General features: G+C 40.3%; 1 protein-coding gene across 1 annotated transcript; it reads right to left on the reverse strand.

Moving 5' to 3' along the window:
• Positions 1 to 1,488: 1,488 nt before the first annotated feature.
• On the reverse strand, positions 1,489 to 2,858 carry LOC118793498 (homeobox protein HMX3-A-like). Its single transcript, XM_036551721.1, has 2 exons — positions 2,570 to 2,858; positions 1,489 to 2,099 (listed from the first exon to the last, which is right to left on the reverse strand). Exons 1-2 carry the CDS (start codon positions 2,856 to 2,858, stop codon positions 1,489 to 1,491), a joined length of 900 nt encoding a protein of 299 aa, XP_036407614.1.
• Between the last annotated feature and the right edge of the window lie 16,555 nt (positions 2,859 to 19,413).

Consider the following 19,413-nt stretch of genomic DNA (forward strand, 5'->3'; position numbering starts at 1 on the left):
TCGCATTGGATTCGACCGATTTCTTCGGGTATCCTATAGGATGAATCTGAATTATAATTTACGGTGATGGATGGCTTTAGAAAATTAATCCTTAATACCATTGAATTGGCATGAATAGGTTTCTTGCACGCTCCTCTTTCTGTAGTGCGATGAGGCCTATCACTCCGCGCAGCACAATAACATTGGTGAAAAAATTACTGTTGTTCGTTCGCTAATGTACTTCCATATGTAACCATCTAAGATAATAGGTTATCGGTGTTTGAGTCTAAAAGAACAGCCAGCAACTACACTATAAAGGAAAAAAAGCTGAAAATAATATATGCAGAGGTAGTCTGTCACCGATATGTTGCAAGTTGTCAAACACGCATGCATACACGGTATACGTAATTATCTCAGTTTATTTCACAACTTCATTCGGCAATACAATATCAAAAGGTTCCGATCCTGTACAAATGGGGACCAAACTTCTGACTCCTCTCCTCACTCGATCACCTGTATATTCGGACTATATATACATAAACATATGTACACTGTATTAGAAATTACAAACCACAAATGTGACTGGAGCCCGAGTCATTATGGTGTTGTGTTGAATACCAAATCTAAATGAGACAAATGAGATTCAGTCCATGAAAACAGTACATATACTTTATACAGTTTAAACATAAAAAATGATTGTCCCCGGTTTAAAGCGCTCGCTCCGAAACATAAATGAATTAATCTAAGTCAGTGCTGTAGCCATTGTTTCGTTAGTGTATTTCTAATTATCCACGAAAATGTTTTTTTCATTGTATAGTAAGACACTCAATTTACCACTGAGTGTTGTACAGTGCGTTAACAAAGCCGACAGTATTGCACAAATATTATAATAACATTGATAGTATCAACTCGGTCCTTACAAAACAAACCCATGTTATCACTTATACAAAACACCGAAGCACGTTTTACACGGTCTATGTTGTTTTATATTTAAAAAAATGATCAGCTCATAGGTTGTTTCAAATTCCTTACCGACAGTGCTCATAAAAAAGTAAATCAAAATAATTCACACAGCGATGTAATTATTAAACGTCTTCCTGAATAACGTTTGAGATTGGAATGATTTTGAAGAACTAATGGGAATTCAGTTGATGTATAAAACGAATCAACCCCGCAAATGGCTGATTTTATTCCACTGAATATCAGAAGAATGCCTTACACAACTTCAGGCTGTAAGTGTACTGAATACAAGGGTTGTCGTATAAATAATAATAATAATAATAATAATAATAATAATAATAATAATAATAATAACAATGCAACATGATGATGAGTGATTTCACATTTTAAAAAACACTGAGAATACACAGCTGTTCCCCTTAAAAATGCAAAGCATTCCGTATTTTTTTTCTTTTACAAAAATAATAACTGTAATATTAGGTACAGCAGAAGTAAGTGTGAATAAATTACACGTCGAATGTAAAAAAAAAAAAAAAAAAACAGCGTGGCTCAGACCGGTCTCAGCAGCGGCACGGAGGTCACTATGGGATGTGAATAATACACTGGGTGAGGAAACGTGAGGAGGGACTGGCTCACTGGCGCGTTGCCCGCAGCGCTCCCCGTGTCTGAGGCTGAGTTCTCGTGGTACAGAATCGGCACTCGCACTATCCTCTGCGCGGCCGCATGGCTCAGGTTGGCGGCCTCCAGCTCCGCGGCCAGCTGCCTCTTCCACTTGTTTCTCCTGTTTTGGAACCAGATCTTAACCTGAGTCTCCGTCAGGTGCAACGACGCCGCCAAGCCGGCCCTCTCCGAGCTGCTCAAGTAGCGCTTCATGTCAAAGGTGGACTCCAGTTGAAATACCTGACTCCTGGAAAAGACAGTGCGCGTTTTCTTTTTTCGGCACGGTTTCTTGTCCGGGTTGTCCTCCCTTTTCTTCCAGTCGTCCGCTTCGTCTTCTTTTTTTGGTTCCTCCGAATCACTCTCTTCCAGAACGACTTCGTCCGCGCTTTTACTGCCATCGTCCTCTTTGGCGTCAGGGTCGGATTTGAGAACCAGGTCGGGTGAATCTCTGTCTGTACATGAAGCTGGCGAAGACTCTCTTACGCTTGTCTTCTCGGCAACTAGAATTGAGACGGATTTTTCATTATAAACATTGTTACAAATCATGACACAGACAATGCAGGACTGAATCGTCCTTGTGGCTTGAAAAATATCAAGGAAAATTGTCTCATTTAGGAATTACGTATAAGTTTCATGTTCATTTCATTTTAATAACTCAACAACTGAAAACATCCGTCGTATTTTCATTTTATTCAAATGTGCTGTGAAACAGATCTATTCACTTAGATATCATAAACTAATTTAATTAATCTGTGTACTCACTGACACATATTGCTTGTTCAGTTAAGTGTCTGTACTATTTACATCTGATGTACACGTCAGCGATAAAGACTATACCAATCCAAGTGTATTCCTAAAATAACATTTTTTTATTCCTGCCTTTGCTCTTGTTTCTGGGAGGCAGCATATCGCACATTTGCTTACAACAGTTTTTGCAAACGTAAAAGAAACAAATTCCAGGAAAACTTACCTCCTGTTCTGTGTACGTGGCCTGACGACCCCAGAGTGTAGGGGTACCACCACGCGGAAGCTCGCTCTAAGTAGTGCGCAGGTAAAGCAAACCTCTGGGTCGGTATTTCAAAACGTGGAAAGCTCAAGTCCCCAACCTGAGTGAGCGAGAAGCCACCCTCCAAAACCCCTTTTGCTGAGGCGAGAAGAGGCTTAGGCTTCGACGGTTTGCTATCACAGTTCAGCAGGTTCTTAATTGAAAAAGGCGAGTCTTTAGACGGAGCACAGGTCTCTTGCGCTGTCTCTGGCATCGCTGCTTGACGTTTGTGGTCCGAATGTTTCAGAGCATAAACACGCTCGCAGGAAGAGGAAGCTATACAAGGGACAAGCTACACAGAGATAATCGGTCTTCGTTCAACCTCTCGTCCCTAAGTGAGTGTAGTTTCAGTCTTGTTTATGCTAATAAATACAACGAGAAACGAATAATGGAAAATAAAGAAAAGAAACAAACATTTAAAAAGTAACATCGATTTGCATCCAGGTCCGGTGAAGATCCTCGGTAAAAACGGCGAGGTGTTCGGTGCGTCGGTGCGGTGCCAGACGCTAATGATGAAATAAAAATGTCATCCAAGTTAAATGTGGTGAGTACACGGCGATTGGGCACGCACCATGGCAAATGGGATTAAAGAAGAGATGGGTAAGAGAGAGAGGGGGGGGAGAAAGAATAGGCTTGAAGCGAAGTCCACCCTCCCTAGACTTTGTGCTTTGGCTATAGGCTGCCGGCGCTCGCATGTTATTGGTCTTATATAGTCCAATTAGACAGCAAATGAGGACAAGGCTATTAGTACAAAGGGATGTGGGTTTCGCTTCAGCGCTACTAAATACAGTGGGAAAATGACTATCCTCCGCAAATTGCTAGTTGATTTGTTACTGTTCAGTTGGTTTTGGTTTAAGATTTTTTATGTTTGATTTTGTTGATGTAATTCCTTTGCGAATCCTCACGCAATGAGAAATGTTGCGTTGTTTAGGATCACAGGAACCGAATTATTCATAAATTAACATATTCGTAATAATTAAACAGTAAGGAGTTAATTCCCCCCACAAGGACTCTCGCACTTAACTTATCAATTATTTGAACCGTGTTGGCTTGGAATAACAAAATGAATAAATGTAAATGTAAATAAAAATACATGAATGAAGGGCAAACCAGATGACAGCATCGGATGTAAGTGCTTCCGCGATCCACGGAGGCAAAGTGCTCCAGAGCGCGCGTGATCATGTGAAACGTACACCACGGCCATGAATAGCAAACTCTTCTGGAATATTTCAAAAAATACACCACCGCAGTGGTTTGCTTACAGCCTCACCGTTAACATTCAGCAATGTATAACAAGTGTATATCGACGTGTACCTAGAATACAATTTCCCAATGACGTTTCCCATTTAAGGTGTAGCGCGTTAGCACAGTGCTCCCTACCTGTCTGTTAGAATCAAAGCAATGGAATCCTAAAACGTGGATGAAGAATTACATCCACAAATCGTACTCAAACAGTCTGTATCATAATTATATATTCACACTTTTATAAAGGATAAAATATAATGTAGACAAAATCAAAACAAAGCAGGGGACCTTTATCAAAAGGGAAAAATTCTCATAAAACTGTTGACAGTACGACCAAGGATACGGATTATTGTTGGAGTTTGGAATTCAAATACAACAACAACAACATTATTAATAATAATAATAATAATAATAATAATAATAATAATAATAATAATAATAATAAGAAGAAGAAGAAGAAGAAGAAGAAGAAGAATAATAAGAAGAATACAACGATAAATTACTTCGTTGTTTCGCCATTGTTTCAATGACTACGGACAGCATTTAAAAGACTTAACATTTCTTAGATTGGGATACATCCATGCAGTGTAAGAATTACCAATTTAACCAGTGGACAATCAACAAAAGTTTGTTCAGCTATATGATACTGAAATGTGGACATTTCGCAACATACTAAGATTCACTACGGAATCTCGTAAAAACGCCAAGAACTATGTACATACTGACAAACTGTGCATTAACTTAAAGTTCATTCAAATGCATAATGTGTGTTTGTTGTTGTGAAATCAGGTATGCATATACGTGCTTCGTGCATATACGTAGATCTTATTATTACTACTTTAGTAAGCACTGCTCTAGCGAAAAAGAATTGCCATTCAGAATTGCATCACTTTGTTTTGTTACACAAATAGTTGTAGGCTACCACTAGGCCTACAGTCACGAGCAGGCGTGCAGCCTTCTCCATCGTTAAATGTCAGTGCTGGCAGCAGAGCAAGGGTCAGATCTGGATGCTCTCGATCATTATTATTATTATTATTATTATTATTATTATTATTAGCGGTATAGCACAGTGGTAAGGAGTAGGCTTCATAACCGAAAGGTTGCTGGTAAGGTTCCCCTCTGGGGTACTGCTGTTGTACCCTTGGGCAAGGTACTTAACCCAGAATTGCCTCAGTTAATATCCAACTTGTATAAATGGATAAAAACCCGTGTACGTCGCTCTGGATAAGAGCGTCTGATAGGCCTAAATTTCAATAATTTAATTATTATTAATGTATTTTATAGAAATATGTCGGGTGAATATCACATGAAATACGTGTGATATTCTGATGCTCTCACGTGTGATACTATGATAGAGCGCGTATTTAAGCCATGTATGTTTGAACTGTTCAAGGAGTATCTATCACATAAGAATGCAAGTTCGTCAACAGTGTGGTGCATAGACGCTACATCGTTTTGCAATGTTTAAACCTTTTTTTTTTACTTTGTCTTGCTTTTTTGTACTTACGGATAGCGAAATTAACTAATACTTGTAAAACAATGTCGAGACAATATGCTTAACTATTGTAATCACGGTAGGCTAATGTATCCATTATTTTCACCTCATGCCTAACATGGAATGCTTTCAGGCAGTGCCGTTATTATTTCGCACTTTTTTCGCACATATTGTTTATGGGATTAACCTACATTTCAATCAAGACGTTTGATGATAAACTTTCATTTTCTCAAGGGGTTCTGAATAAAACCAGGATAACTTGTCAATACCAAAACAACAGGGAAATATATGCGGGTTATGCTGTCAGTAATAGCCATTGCCATTCCTGTGCGTGTGCTTGCCCTTGTGCGTGTCCCTGTGTTCTAGGATTATTATATGTGTTTTAATGTACTTCTCCACGTTATGCGGAAGTTATTGTATTGAAGTCATGCATTCTCCCAAGCCAAGGCATGGAGGGCATTGTGAAATCAAACCCACAGAGTGCACCAATACAATGTGAATTTCTGGTCAGATAAAAATCAAGTCAGAGAGCCCCATCTGGTGTCTATCTTGGGAAGACCAGAATATTGTAACCAGATGTTTTGGGGGAAATATCAAAGCCATTTACCAGATAACCATATCCAGGAAGACTTAGATTGCAGATGGCATCAATAACAACAAACACACAATATCAAACAATAGAAAACAAAATTACATGACACTGAGATACACTTCTGAGACCAAAACATTATATGAGCTAAAGGTGAATGGCACATGCACATCTGATCAGATTTCACAGGTGGATGGTACAAAGATGCAATGTGAAATGATGAAGTCCCATGTACTGATGCTACCACAAGGATTTAAATGAAAAACAACAGCATTTAAACTGCAGACAGCCTGGTGGGAGCTTTGCCTCGTCTTCAAAGTCTATAGCTAGCATTGCTCATTAAATCACTTTTGAGAGAATTATTGTATTAGTATAGGGTACTTATCACCTCACTTTTGCAGGTGCTAAAAGTAAACCCCAATCATAATTTGTGTTAAATCAGATTAAACAAACCCAGAAAAATCACAGGTTAAAGTCACATGCATTAGTAGAGAAATATGAGAGTTGAGTAAGTGGTACTCTGTAAAATGCTGTTTTTAAGAAATTGTAAAATTATTAAATAACTGCAGTTCTTATGACAGTGGGCAGTAATCTCCCTCCCTGGGCAGTCAGAGGATAAAGCCCACACCAAAGTAAGCATGTGAAGTATTGAGCTAGAAATGTCCCACACTGAGACAGCATGTGACAGCGACCTGCCCATCAGTCCAACAGAGGGCAGTGGTCTATATTTCTGGAATGATCTGTACCTAAAACCATTAGGATATTATGTCAACAGTCTTATTAGCTGCATATAAAGGTAGCGCACCCCTTAAATATTTGGGATGTGTATCCCAAGCTAAAAGTGTGTGTGTGTGTGTTTGTGTGTGCACGCGCATGTGTGCGTGTGTATATAAACAGCATCTGAAGCTCAAATTTAGATGCTTGTTTTGACTATGACTAATCACTGTCTGTGCTAAATGTGTTTGCAACAGTGTTCAATATTACATTGTTTGTAAATAAATATTACATAAAAAATTACTTGAATGAAGCAGTGATTTACATCAGTGTTAAGAGGTTATATATAAAACGTGACAAACTTTTGTCTAGTTCCATATATGCTCACATATGGTTATTTTATCAGCCATGTGCTGGCAAATTCCTTCTTTTTTTGTATGGAGGCAATCAGAACAGAATGATGGCAGTAAATACCTATGATGACAGACACATCAATTTCAATACTTCGGCTGTGAATTATTGTGTATAAGTGTATTGTATTGGGTATTTGTCTTTTTGTCTGAAAACAAATCCTTTTTTTACATATGGCAAAAACCTTACTGTAAAAACCTCTCCAGATAGGTAAAAAAGAGTTTTTTTCTTAATATGTTATAGAATAACATAGGTCTAAGTCTATCTCTGTTCCTTTAAGGCCCAACATGGGAAGATGTGATATAGCCTGACTTTTATATCATTTATTTCAAAGGCACGTTATTGATTATTTCACACAGAAAATGACAAATGGCACCCCAGAACAACACGGTCAGCAAGTTCTATTATAGAAATGATAGTATTGCTCATGGTTTGTTAAAAGGTTCAGTTTAGATACATTATAGGTCTACATCCATCACCACCTAATGACTGGAATGATGAAAAATTTGAGTCCAGCCACCCCATGCCTGTGCTGTAACTTTTATTAGTAATTGCTCTGAGACGCAGAGATGGATTTTTTGTTTTGATATCTGGTTAGAGTTTCTTTCTCTGACTTTGAGAATTGCAATAGAATGATGTGAAAGTAACTTTAGATGGATAAATTGGAGAAATGGGGGGACAACTGGGCAGGGTAGGATGGAAAACCTGGAAGAGGGGTGTTTGTAAATGTGGCCTGAACTCTGTCCATGGAATACTTAGGGTGCAATCATTTCTGAGGCGACTGTATTCACCTGGCCAGTGTAAATCAGCCTGGTAGGTCTTTAACACCTTTCAGTAAAGTGTCTACAAACAGTAGTAGTAAATAATAAAAATAATAGTAACAATAACAACAAAAATAATAACATAATCAATCATCATTTTGTTGGCATCATTTAATTTTCATTTGTGCTTTATCCATCCAGCCATCTCTAAGTCTGTCTGGCTGGTATTATATTGTATATTTTTTTAACATATTCCTTTGGAAGATTCCCTCATCCTGAGCAACATACAAGCCTGTTCTGGCAAGATACATAAGCAACCCATCAGGGATAACCCACCAGGGCATGCTTTGTCAAAATGTAAAAAAAAAGCAATACCAAGAAACACACACAAGAAATCAGAATGTAAGGGAATACATAGTTCTAAAAAGGATCACAAGGAACACTTCTCTTAATCTTATAGCATAGAAAGAACCTCAGAAAGAACCTTAAGCAAGGCAAGGCAGTGTCAGGTAAAAGGTACTGGCATTTTCCACCTGGCGGCAATCCACGTTCCAACAACAGAGAAAGACAAACGAGAGAGGCTGGGGGGTGAGAATGAGGGAGAAAAAAAGTCAGTGACAGTGTAAGAAGCCTGTGAGGGGAAGCTGGAGACTGATTTATTTTATCCTTTCTGTCTGTGGTCTGGCTCACTTGCCCTTTATATAAATAACTGTTCTCAAAATGCATGTCAAAATTCTGATTATTTACACATGTATTCTATAATGATAAGTATATTAAGTATACATTTTACTTACATATCAATACCTTAAGAATATTTGACTTAATCATAACTTAATCTAAGTGTTTCTGTGAATAGTTCAGTTTTTTTCTTATTTTTCAGGAATGTAAACCTGACGTTGTGTCTTAGGGAAAATAGAACTGGATTCATGGAAATCCACTTCATGAAAAGGTGGTGATTGCTTGAACTGAGGTGTCAAACGCTGGCTATAGGCTACTTCCTGTTTGTCTTCCTGCACTTCCTGCGGCAACAAATTGTGATTGATTTGAAAGTAATTCTGTTTGTTCATTGTTTTCATAATTAATTATCAGGATTTTTCTTGGGTCAAGTTTGAACTCATGATTAATCTATCAACTTAAATTAAGTATTGAAGGCAGATTTACAAATGTAGGTGTTGTTTCTCATCTTTAAAATATAAGGAATATACAGAGGAATATGCAGAGCCTCTTTTAAGTAATAAATTTACCTAGGTTATAATATATTATTGGTCTTATACTGGTTTTAAGACAATCAAAGTAAAATACAAACCTCAGAGAGCGTTTTATATTTGAAAAGAGAGAGGAGGCTCAAATTTCTTTGTTGAGCCTGCTGGGAGCTGAAAGCAGACAGCAACAATTTTAATTTCAAATGGAATTATATCTTGCAATACAACTTCATAAACATAACTTCCCTACAAAAATATACATGGATGAATTGATGTGGGTATTGTCAAAACTGCATATATGGGCACCATGAATGGCTGCGTTTTTTGTTTTTTGAAGATAATACGCATATTAATAATATGGGGGAAATTATGTAAGGGAGGTCTACTGGTCATGTCTGTGGTTGATTTGCATCTTTTTGATGCTAGCTGACTGTTGTGAGTCATCATTTTGTTTCCATGGCTGCTGCTGGTTCGCACACTGTGAAGTGCCTCCATCGGAACCTGGAAGGTCAGCGAGGTCTTGCCTTCAAATGGGCAGGATTTAATCATTGCTTTTAACTTGTGAAGGAATTCGAGTGGCCTCTCTGTGACCCAAGTGTCCTAATTGTAATTGTCTGAGTATTGATTGCCGAAGGACCCGGAGTGGCTGAGTTATGGCGTGATTAGCGACACGGCCGCTGTTTATTTGCCCACGGTGAAGCTTGCGCGCAGTGGGGACAGCTCGCTGACATTGAGAGGGTGAAGAGATGCTGTTTGTCATGTCGTTTCAGAGCATTCCACCGGAGCCTGGCTGGTCGCCCGTGCCTACCGAACAGGAAATGGCTGAGCAGGGATTTAGGTCCCAAGTGCTAAATATGTGGTTTTGGAGCTTTGTGTTCATTTGTCCACATAATTGTGTTTCTGCGATTTCAACAGACTGCCCTGAATGGAATGACTTTATTAAGCTGCATTTGCTGTTTCCAGCTGGAGACTGAAACTACTTGAACCTTGCTACAGTGATCCCAGTGTTGGAGAATGCCAGTGTGGTGGTGGCATTCTGGGTTGGCTCAATCATTCCTTCAAGAAATGCAGGTACCTATCATAAACGCCCCCTGCCCCTCCCACCGTCCACTCAGTCCTACCCCACCCAACCCATTTATGAAGGACTGTCTTTCCAATTGTCTAATGAATGAGAGAAACACTACAATAGCTCATTCATTAAATATTAAGTTCACCCTGTGAATAAGAAGCCGTTGGCATAATAGACAAGGAAGGATTGCACTGGAGCAGGTAGGTAGAGGGCCATCATTAGAGGGTACTAAATCTAGGCTCTGTCCCTCGGCCCCACACACGTGTAAGCTTCCTTTGCACCTCCACTGGCTTCCCTCTGAATCCTTCTTGCCTGTGCGTGTCATTACAAAGTGTAATCTGGTCCGGAGAACAGAAAGGTTCTTATCAATGTCAGGGCGGGATATAGATATGGGCCGGGTTACAAATGGCCGCGTGTGCAGGCAGGAGAGCGGACCATCAATAAAGCAATTTCTGGTGTCATAACAGCTGCGCTTTCCTGCAAAGCCACCTTTCAAAAACTTTTCCCTCTGCAAAGCACTGTGGGCCGGGGCCATTAGAGTCTGCTGAGCAGAATTTAATGGATTCCGTACAAATAATATTCCACTGTAATGGAAAAGGTTGAAGTCGCCGAAGACAGATGAAGTCATAAACACACATAATTGAGAATCAAAGACCGATAAATTTTAAACTGCTATTCATTTTCTCTTTTTTTTGGGATGATGATCTATGTTGCAGGGGCGGCTGGGAAATGGAAGAGATTACGAGGGGAAAATTATAACAATAAATTTTCTAAACATACACCTTGATTATGCTTCGATTTTTTCGGGGGAAAGCTGAGATCGCTGAAAGCTTGCGAGCTAAATGGTGCCATAAAATAGGTTCCTGCCCCCCCCCCCCACTCCCGCCCGCCAGGCCCGGTGTGCCTGGAGGTGTGATTTTCTCCCACCTAAATGGAGGAAATGAATTGTGTAATATATTGCAAACTCGTAGCGGTGTGAGAATCAGATCAGCATATCCCATCAAAGGAACAACAATCAATCAGAGTCTAGTTAACAGCTTGAAACACATAAACCAAGGCAACCTAATGGCTTTCCAATTTAACAGATTGATAGACTTATTCATTCCTCGGGGATGAATTAAGAAAATCGGCTACTTTCACGCGTGCCAAGGCTCTTCTGACAGGGGCTTTTTTTACAAAAAAAGAAATTGGGGTAAAGTTCTGACGATTAAAAAGCAGGGCAAACTGAGATTTGTTACTCGCGGGTCAAGGAAAAGGTGTGCTGCATGGGATGGGTTCCTTAAATGATCCTGACCATTGAGAGTGCTTTTAAAACTGTAAAATTGTTTAAACCCACTATTGCTGGTGTGTGAACGGGAACCAGCCATTTATCTAACCAGCCCTAGCAAAAGTGGTTTGCTTTTTCAGCATGAGGAGAAAACTCATCTGTGACAGCAGACTAAAGTCCCCTCATCCAAAGATTCCCATCTCCTCTTTTGAACATGACTAGTAGCCCTCACAGAAAAGAGTCACCCCCATATTCCTACCCTGTGTGGGGCACTGAAAACACCAGGGGTTGTCATTCTTTCTGTTTTAGACTGGCCGTAAAGATCAGGGAGCTATTGCATCTGCAAATGCTAGCGTGTCCACTCATTCAGATTGTGGGGCTTTTGATGTGGAAGGTGCCACTGCCTGTATGTTTCACACCCCCAAAAGGGAGCCCCGTCAAAGAACAAGGATGTGCATCTCTTCTGATATCACTGCCTGAGCCAACACAAGTGCAGGCGCTTCGCTTGCACCCCCCCCCGCCGCTGTATTCCAAAACAGACGTCCGCCACCGAATTAGCAATTGTAAATGACAGGGTGAGGACTCAGTAGAGTTTGTGGCGGCACTTGTGTTGAGAAAATAGGGCAGGGAGGTGCGGATGTCAGGGAGGTTGGGGGGGGGCGGGGGGGACTACTCCGGTGACCCCATAATTAGATCGTGGGCCGTACGACGGAGGAGATCGCCCACAGATCGCAAACATTATTGCAACTACTTGTGTGAGGATTGCTTGTTTTGTTTGCTCTCCATGTCACTCTCTTCCCCCCTTCTTCTTCTGCCTGGGAAGAGAGCGCCATTACCGTGGCTCATCAGTATGCATGGTTTTCCTCAGCAGTGAGGTGTGCGTGTTGGGGGGCCTCCCTGATAAGGGGGACACAGAGCAGATGCACAAGGCGATGTGGAAGTCTCTATCCTTTTCTGTCAGCAATCCAGGTCACTTTCACATCTGTGAGCATCTTGTCCTGTGTTGGAAAGAAGAGAAGCATTTACATTAGCACCAATTTACATAATTACACTGAAGAAAACATGCTGTGATATTAGATTTAATGTCACTAGAAAGTAGAGGGAGACAGTTCGTCACTTTTATTTTTCACCTTGCCCCACAACAGGAAGAGCTTCATGTGGTGCCAGCTCTAAAGATTTGCACAGAAGTCCTGAGGGCACTAAGCAAATTAACCATCAGCCATTTTTATGGTCATAAATTAAAGGTCCGCTCAGAAGGACCACAAATCAGCTTGATCCAAACAAAAGGGCCCCGTCTGGGTCGCTGGCAGAGGGCATAATTAAGAATCTCATGGAAGAGATGGCAAGCCATATCTCACAAGAGTATTTCATGCACCTAGCAGCATAGCAGAGAAAACCTGCTAGACCTGACAGATACTGGCAGAACTTACTCATTACAATGCGCTCAGAAAAAAAAAAAGTGTAATGAATAAAAAACAAATCTACAACACAATATTCACATTGTAAAGTAATGATGATTTTAATGATAATGATGATTCCTGATTTTAATTATAGATGTTTTGTGAGGACAGTAAATTGGAGGAACAAGAGTGTTAAATGAGTCAACAATCAGACACTGCATGACAGCATTGTGCACCAAGACCACTGAAGCCAACACTAATGAAGGTGTGTGTGTGTGTGTGTGTGTGTGTGTGTGTGTGTGTGTGTGTGTGTGTGTGCGCGTGTGTATGTGTGTGTGTGTGTGTGTGTGTGTGTGTAAATCAACACTCTTGATGTTACAGACAGTTATTAACCAGCTGATTTAGTGGTAGTGGTGTTGCTGGAGGGGAGGTCCTTTTTTCTCTGAAAGACTTGGATTATAGCACCATCTCCCCAATGGCTCACTCAATTTCCTGAGGCAGGACTGGAATTCATTCACTGGGAATGGAAGTTTTCCTTTTCAGTGTTATATATTTAACTATTTCACTTTAACAATGAAGGGAAAAAAGGCTACATGGATTTTACAGCCCCCAGTCTTGTTACTACATTGTTGTCCATGTTGATGGTTAATAGAAAACTATTTCATGCTTTGCTCATGTCGGCCTCCAGTTCCCCCCTTGTGATCTACGGCGGTCTGTTGAGGGTTTTTTATACGTCAGAAATTCTCCGCATTTGAGCATGGACTGAGAGGCCTCATGGGCTGCCTGGGAAGACTGTGAAAGAAGGGATGAAGAGAGAGAGAGGGAGAGAGAGAGAGACAGAGAGAGACAGAGAGAGGGAGAGACGGAGGGACTGAGTGAGAAGGAGAAGAGGGGATGTCATCAGAGAGAGACAGGAGAGGGAGACTGCAGAAGTAGTGATGGGGAGCAGAAGAAGGGTACAGTGAGTCGGGGGATGGGGGGTGGGAGCAAGGGAGAGAAGGAAGGGTGCACTAAATGAGGGAGAGAGGGAGAGGAGAGGAGATAAAGCAAACACAGGTGCAAAGTAAGGGAGGGTTGCACTGACAAGCGAGAGAGAGTAGCAGTCAGAAGGACAGAGAGAGCAGAAACAGAGAGACAGGGAGAGAGACAAGCTGTGAGACACTCTCCACCACAGCAGGGAGCAGTCCACAGGGGTGTTATGATGTGTCAAGGCACACAGCGCCGCATGTTAACTGATGACAAATGTGTGGTTGTAGAACATCAATGCTATATTATTAGTGTCCATTGACACACCCGGGCAGATGATGGAAAGGCTCTCCCACATCTCATTTGTCACTCCTTCCTTTTTTCCCCCGTCTGATATGGCAGTTTCATGTTTATTCATGTTTTTAGCATACGGTTATCCACACGTGGCTAGCTAAGATATTCTTGTGTAGAAGCTGAAACGCATCAAAATTTTTTTGGTTCCAGTCTCTAGTGAGGTTTACCTCAGCTTAGCCAATGTATCCTAGCCAGTACGAAATAACTAGGATTTGTCAAAGGTTATATCCGGAAGCGTCAGCACTGTAATTGAATTGAAGACTGAAGCACATGTGTTGCAAATAGGAACTGTGTTCTCTGAAATCCCGCCCCAGCACTTTGGCAGCGAGTTCAGGGTGATCAAAAGAAAAGATGACATAATTGTAGAATTTGTTTTTTGCAATATTAATTTACACTTGTGTTGATTGGTAATTACCTGAATTTATTTCTTTTTGCCACAAGTGGTTGATGTTGGTGAGTTGCTCTTGTCATTCTGTGCTGAAGGATTTTTCACCTGTTTTTACCTGAAACTCACCTGTGGTGAACTGTGAATATCTAAGGTGTGCTACTTTTCTCATTTGATCACACTGTGAGGACGTGGTAGGTATTGGCCATGTGCTGATTTTAAATTCGTATGTATTTCATGTGAATTTTTTTTGCTCAACATCCCAAATTAGCACTCCCAGTTTCACTCGTTTCTGATACAATCAACATAATCAGAAACAAATGACAAGACATTACATCACAATGCAAATAATCTTATCAAAATTTGATCATCAATCCAAACTGAAGTCTAGACCATATAGCAACCTTATCATACACCCTTCCCTATACTGCTGTCTCACCTATATATTTTTTCCCCCGTCTAGTTCCAGATGGGTTTTTTGGTGAGATATGTCTCTGTGTTTTATAGAGTGACCTTAATAAACCGCAGTGTGGCATGGCAGGTTTGTCACTGTCACAGGTGAAAATGTAATTAATGAGGCCTTGCAGGTGGGACTGCCCACTGCGTTCGCCGTTAAATACCTCTCCAGCTGACTGGGTTTGTGGGAGCCCAGCTGGACGCAACCGGGGCCCCCGATCGATAAGGTCAGGGGTCAGCCATCCCTCCCATCATCTCCTGGCTAACGACGCCTGCAGGAGCGGCACTTCCATCACAGCCATCATTAACCCCCCCCCCCCCCCCAACACCCCTACACCCCCCCTGTTTCTCTGTGACTCTCCCATACCCTGCCGGCAGACCTAAGCTTTACAGTATGGGCAGCAAGAACAGTCACTTTCTTTCGCCTCGTACGTCAGACTCTCATCCGCACGCGCTGTCACCATGTGCATGTTAAACACATTAAACTACCCCAATGCTACACCTGACAGTTTAGACCGCATTCACATTTTTGAAATATCAAATCTAAGTCACCAAAAGATGATTTAAGTTCCCTGTAATATCTTTACAAAATGAAATACATAACAAGAACCATTGCGCTAAATGCTGTTTGGCTAAATAAGAGCGTCTCATGCATTGACCCAGAGCAAAACCCATAAAATCCTCTAGCCAGTGGACCAAGAATGTTTTAAATGTAGCGGAGCACCTACTAAATTACCCTGGGACAGACAGGGCAGTCCATTAAAACGCTCCGCTCTGTGAGTGAAATACAGGTAATAATGCAACTGTAGTTCAGAAAAATCATTCAGGAGGATGAATTATTGGCAACTGGGTGACACTAGAAAAATGCCCCCGCTTTTCAAGTTGTAAAAAAAATGACATTTGGCCACAGTAACTCAAAACTGGACACTCAATTTCAAGTTGTGTGTGACTGGCCTGACTGGTCAGAAGCTATTACGCCATCTTATTTATTTGTAGCTTGTGGTTTTGGTGTTCAGATTTTCAAATGAAATACCACTTCAGTCAAAAAAGATTGCAGGACATTTATCGTGTTTGATGGATTACTGATGACCATTGTTGATTAATTGAATTCTTTAAATTAGCGGGCTTCTTTGTCAGTAACACACCTGCGCAGGTGGGTGACATGTTCGGTAATCAGATGAAAAATCTGGTCCTTTGTACAGTCCTACAGTTAATATTATTTTCAGTTAGGCTATACTACAACACATTAATATAAAATATATTAACGTTATAGTAGTATTAATTGAGTATTCATATGAGAAGGACTGAAAGCCTATACGTTTTGCGTTGCCGCCGTAAAGTCACGAAGTCTCCCGTCTCCAAGAACGCAGGACTAGCGGGCCATTAATTCTGTTTTAACAATTATGATGATGGACAGCAATCGTTGGCACCGTGACTTAGAGTTTCTAACGGTGCTTTGTCAGATAACACACAGCAAGGCTGTCAAAAAACAGGTAAATCAGTCAGAAGATTTTTAGTTCGTCTTTAACAGTGAGAAACAAGGGTGAAAAAATGTTTTTGCCCACGCAGGAAATTAATCAAGGAAATAGGTTTTTGTGCGACATATATTAAATCTAATCTGTCCTTTATGCGTGTGTAGCTTGCTCCAATTCTCGAGGACCACGCGCCCCTTTATGAAAAGCTACTTGTTCCTGCATAATTAGAGGTCTCATAGCCGCGTTAAAAAGAAGGGGGCGGGGAAGGGGGAGGCGGACCTTGTTTGCCAATGTAAAGTGTGATCCAGATAATAGCGTTTTCATCAAAGGCAGCAATTACATTCATTAGACGGGCTCCGGCGTGGTAGCTAGGAAATTGAGAGGTGGGGGGGACTGAAAAGCTTAATATGCGCCTTCTTTATTCTAATCCGTTCCATTTTCCTCTGTTTCGAATGCCCCGTGTTGAGCAGGGGGGATCTCGAGGAATAAATAGATTCAGAACAAGAGGAATAAACAATGCCGCCAACGTCCCCCTTCACCTTTCTGTTGTAATGATCTGGCAGTGACGGCTGTGAAGACTTGTTACTATAGCTGCACTTTTAAAGAAGCGAAATCCCTTTCTGTGGTGTTAATATCCTATGCAGCTTTTAAATGAGCTCAGCATATGACAGGAGCCTTTAAAAAGGCTCCAGGGCTTCTCAAAATTAATTCCCGGCTCCTTTCAGATGGAAATGAATTGTTTTGTGTTCCGTAAAACTGCAAACAGTACATAAATCAACCAGTTTAGTGGAGACACAAGCTTCTTTCATTTCGCCCCTTTAGATTGGAATTAGGGTAAGTGGATAACACTGACTTTCTGAATAAGCAGGTGTAATCTAGGGAGGGGTGCGTGGAAGGGCAGAGGGCGGATTCAAGCCTATAAAACCGTTGCAACATGTGATACGGTTTAAAATAGAGATTAAAGTATGTACTGCGGGAAAATGTGTGCAGTGTAAAATACCCATATTCTGTGCACCTATACCACATGCATAAGAAATGAAAGCAAAATCCGGCCTGTAACGAACAATTAAGCATTATTTATTTAAAAATATATAAATATATTTAATATATAAAATATATCATTATATTGGCTATATGTGAATGTCGTACCCCATGAATTAATTCATTTTGTAAGACATGTCGCCCATTTTCGTCTGTAATTTCTTAATAAACATATCGCATTCTTATAGTTATAGCCTATTTACTACCCTGCTTATTTTCATATAACGCATCAACATTTCAATTTCAGCTCAAATTAGGAAAGTAAATATTAAGTTCTTCCTAAAACAATTGGGGACACATCAAAAGTGTCTAACTTTCAATGTTATCTGCAGAACTTATAAATCGTTGTGCATAAAAACAATAAGTAAAATCATTTAAAACAGAATCCGATTTATATCCGATAATTAATTTATTCATTTTCAAATACGCAAAGGTTCAGAAATAAATGTTACACTTCCTCTCTACGATGATGTGTGTGAATCTGTCCCGAAGAGCTGCAGTGGCTGCCGACTAGAAATAAAATAAAAACAAATAGACAAGCAATCAAACTGAAACTTCCATATTCTGGATTTTCTTTTTCTTTTTTTTTTTCTTGATATCCCAGCAATATCGTTTGAAAACCATTAATCCCGCGTTGATCTAGATTTACCACTTGCACCTGCACCTTATCAGGCTTGCGGGGCGAGCTCTGCTTTATGGGTCAGAAGTCGCTGCCGCGAGCCTCCCTGTCTGCATGCGACGACAGAAAGGAAACGCTCTGGTGCTCGCCTTTTCACGGGCTTCACTGGTGTGTGCCGACATGACAGGAGGCTTTGTGATACGACAAGCATTTTTACTTGTAGTAATACGAGAATCTTATCAATAACAAGTTAATACCCCTCGTCTTTGAGCCAAAGTTAAAAACAGTTCTGTTACATTAGAAAAAAAAAAACGGTGGACCAACAAACAAACCAAAAGACTGTCCTGTAGGTGGGTCTCCTACCTCTGTCGGTGGTGGTAGCTGGCATTGGGGTTTGGTCCATCAGGATGATTGATTTCTTGCCTGTTCCTTTCCTCAAGACAACTGTGCAAGAACACATAGAATTATCAACTTTGTTATTCACAGAGTCATGAAATGTGTTCATTTGGAAAGCTGTGGTCGTGGCTAGAAATGTCAGCTTCAAGTGCACGTCTTCACCTTTATTGGGATGAACATGCATGGCATTATTGAAGCAGGTTGATTAGTGGAGAGAGGCATAGCACTTTTTCAAAGCACAGAGGAGATAAAAAGTTATATTGTTAAAAGGACCACGATATCAGCAGGTCAGAACATTACTGCAGATGAATTAGTAAATGCAATACAAATGTAAATACAATACATTAAGCAATTAATCTTGGTGAAATGGTGCAGTTCTTCCAATAGCTGATGTTAGCTAAATGTTATTAAATCAATCAATCAATCAACAATTCTATCTGAGTCATGCCTTCTAGAACATAATTGTAGAGACCAGGTAGAGAAAACAAACTGATTCAGGGCTTGGTATTGTTTGACTATGGAGGAACCTATGACAAAAATCATCATTAAAACTAGAAAATTTCTGAAGATGCTATAGATTATGCTAGTAATTTTCACAGCCTGTATAACTATGAAAACTATAAAAGCATATATAACACAGTTCAGTATCAGAGGTGGTGAACATAAATTACTGCTGAATTGCAGTAAATTAACATATGATGTACTGTAAGCCACAAATCAACTAATATTATTATCATTAGATATCAGGTTATGTACAGTAGCTGGATAAATCAACTAATATTCTCATGTTTAGAAATCAGGTTCTGTACAGTAATAATAGGAATACAGTACTTTAATCCTTCTTTTGTCCACCCCTTAAACTCCACCTCATCTGTTTTAACTCATTTTGTTTGTTGCTATTTGAATGGCATGAATATTTAAAAT

Source organism: Megalops cyprinoides, chromosome 1 (genome assembly GCF_013368585.1).
Source record: "Megalops cyprinoides isolate fMegCyp1 chromosome 1, fMegCyp1.pri, whole genome shotgun sequence".
Lineage (NCBI taxonomy): Eukaryota > Metazoa > Chordata > Actinopteri > Elopiformes > Megalopidae > Megalops > Megalops cyprinoides.

What these genes read in the sequence shown, in the direction of transcription:
- LOC118793498 (XM_036551721.1), bottom strand. Translation starts at nt 2,858, where the DNA reads ATGCCAGAGACAGCGCAAGAGACCTGTGCTCCGTCTAAAGACTCGCCT. An exon ending in CCACGTACACAGAACAGGAG is followed by an intron (nt 2,100 to 2,569) that starts GTAAGTTTTCCT and finishes TCTCAATTCTAG; the next exon opens with TTGCCGAGAAGACAAGCGTA.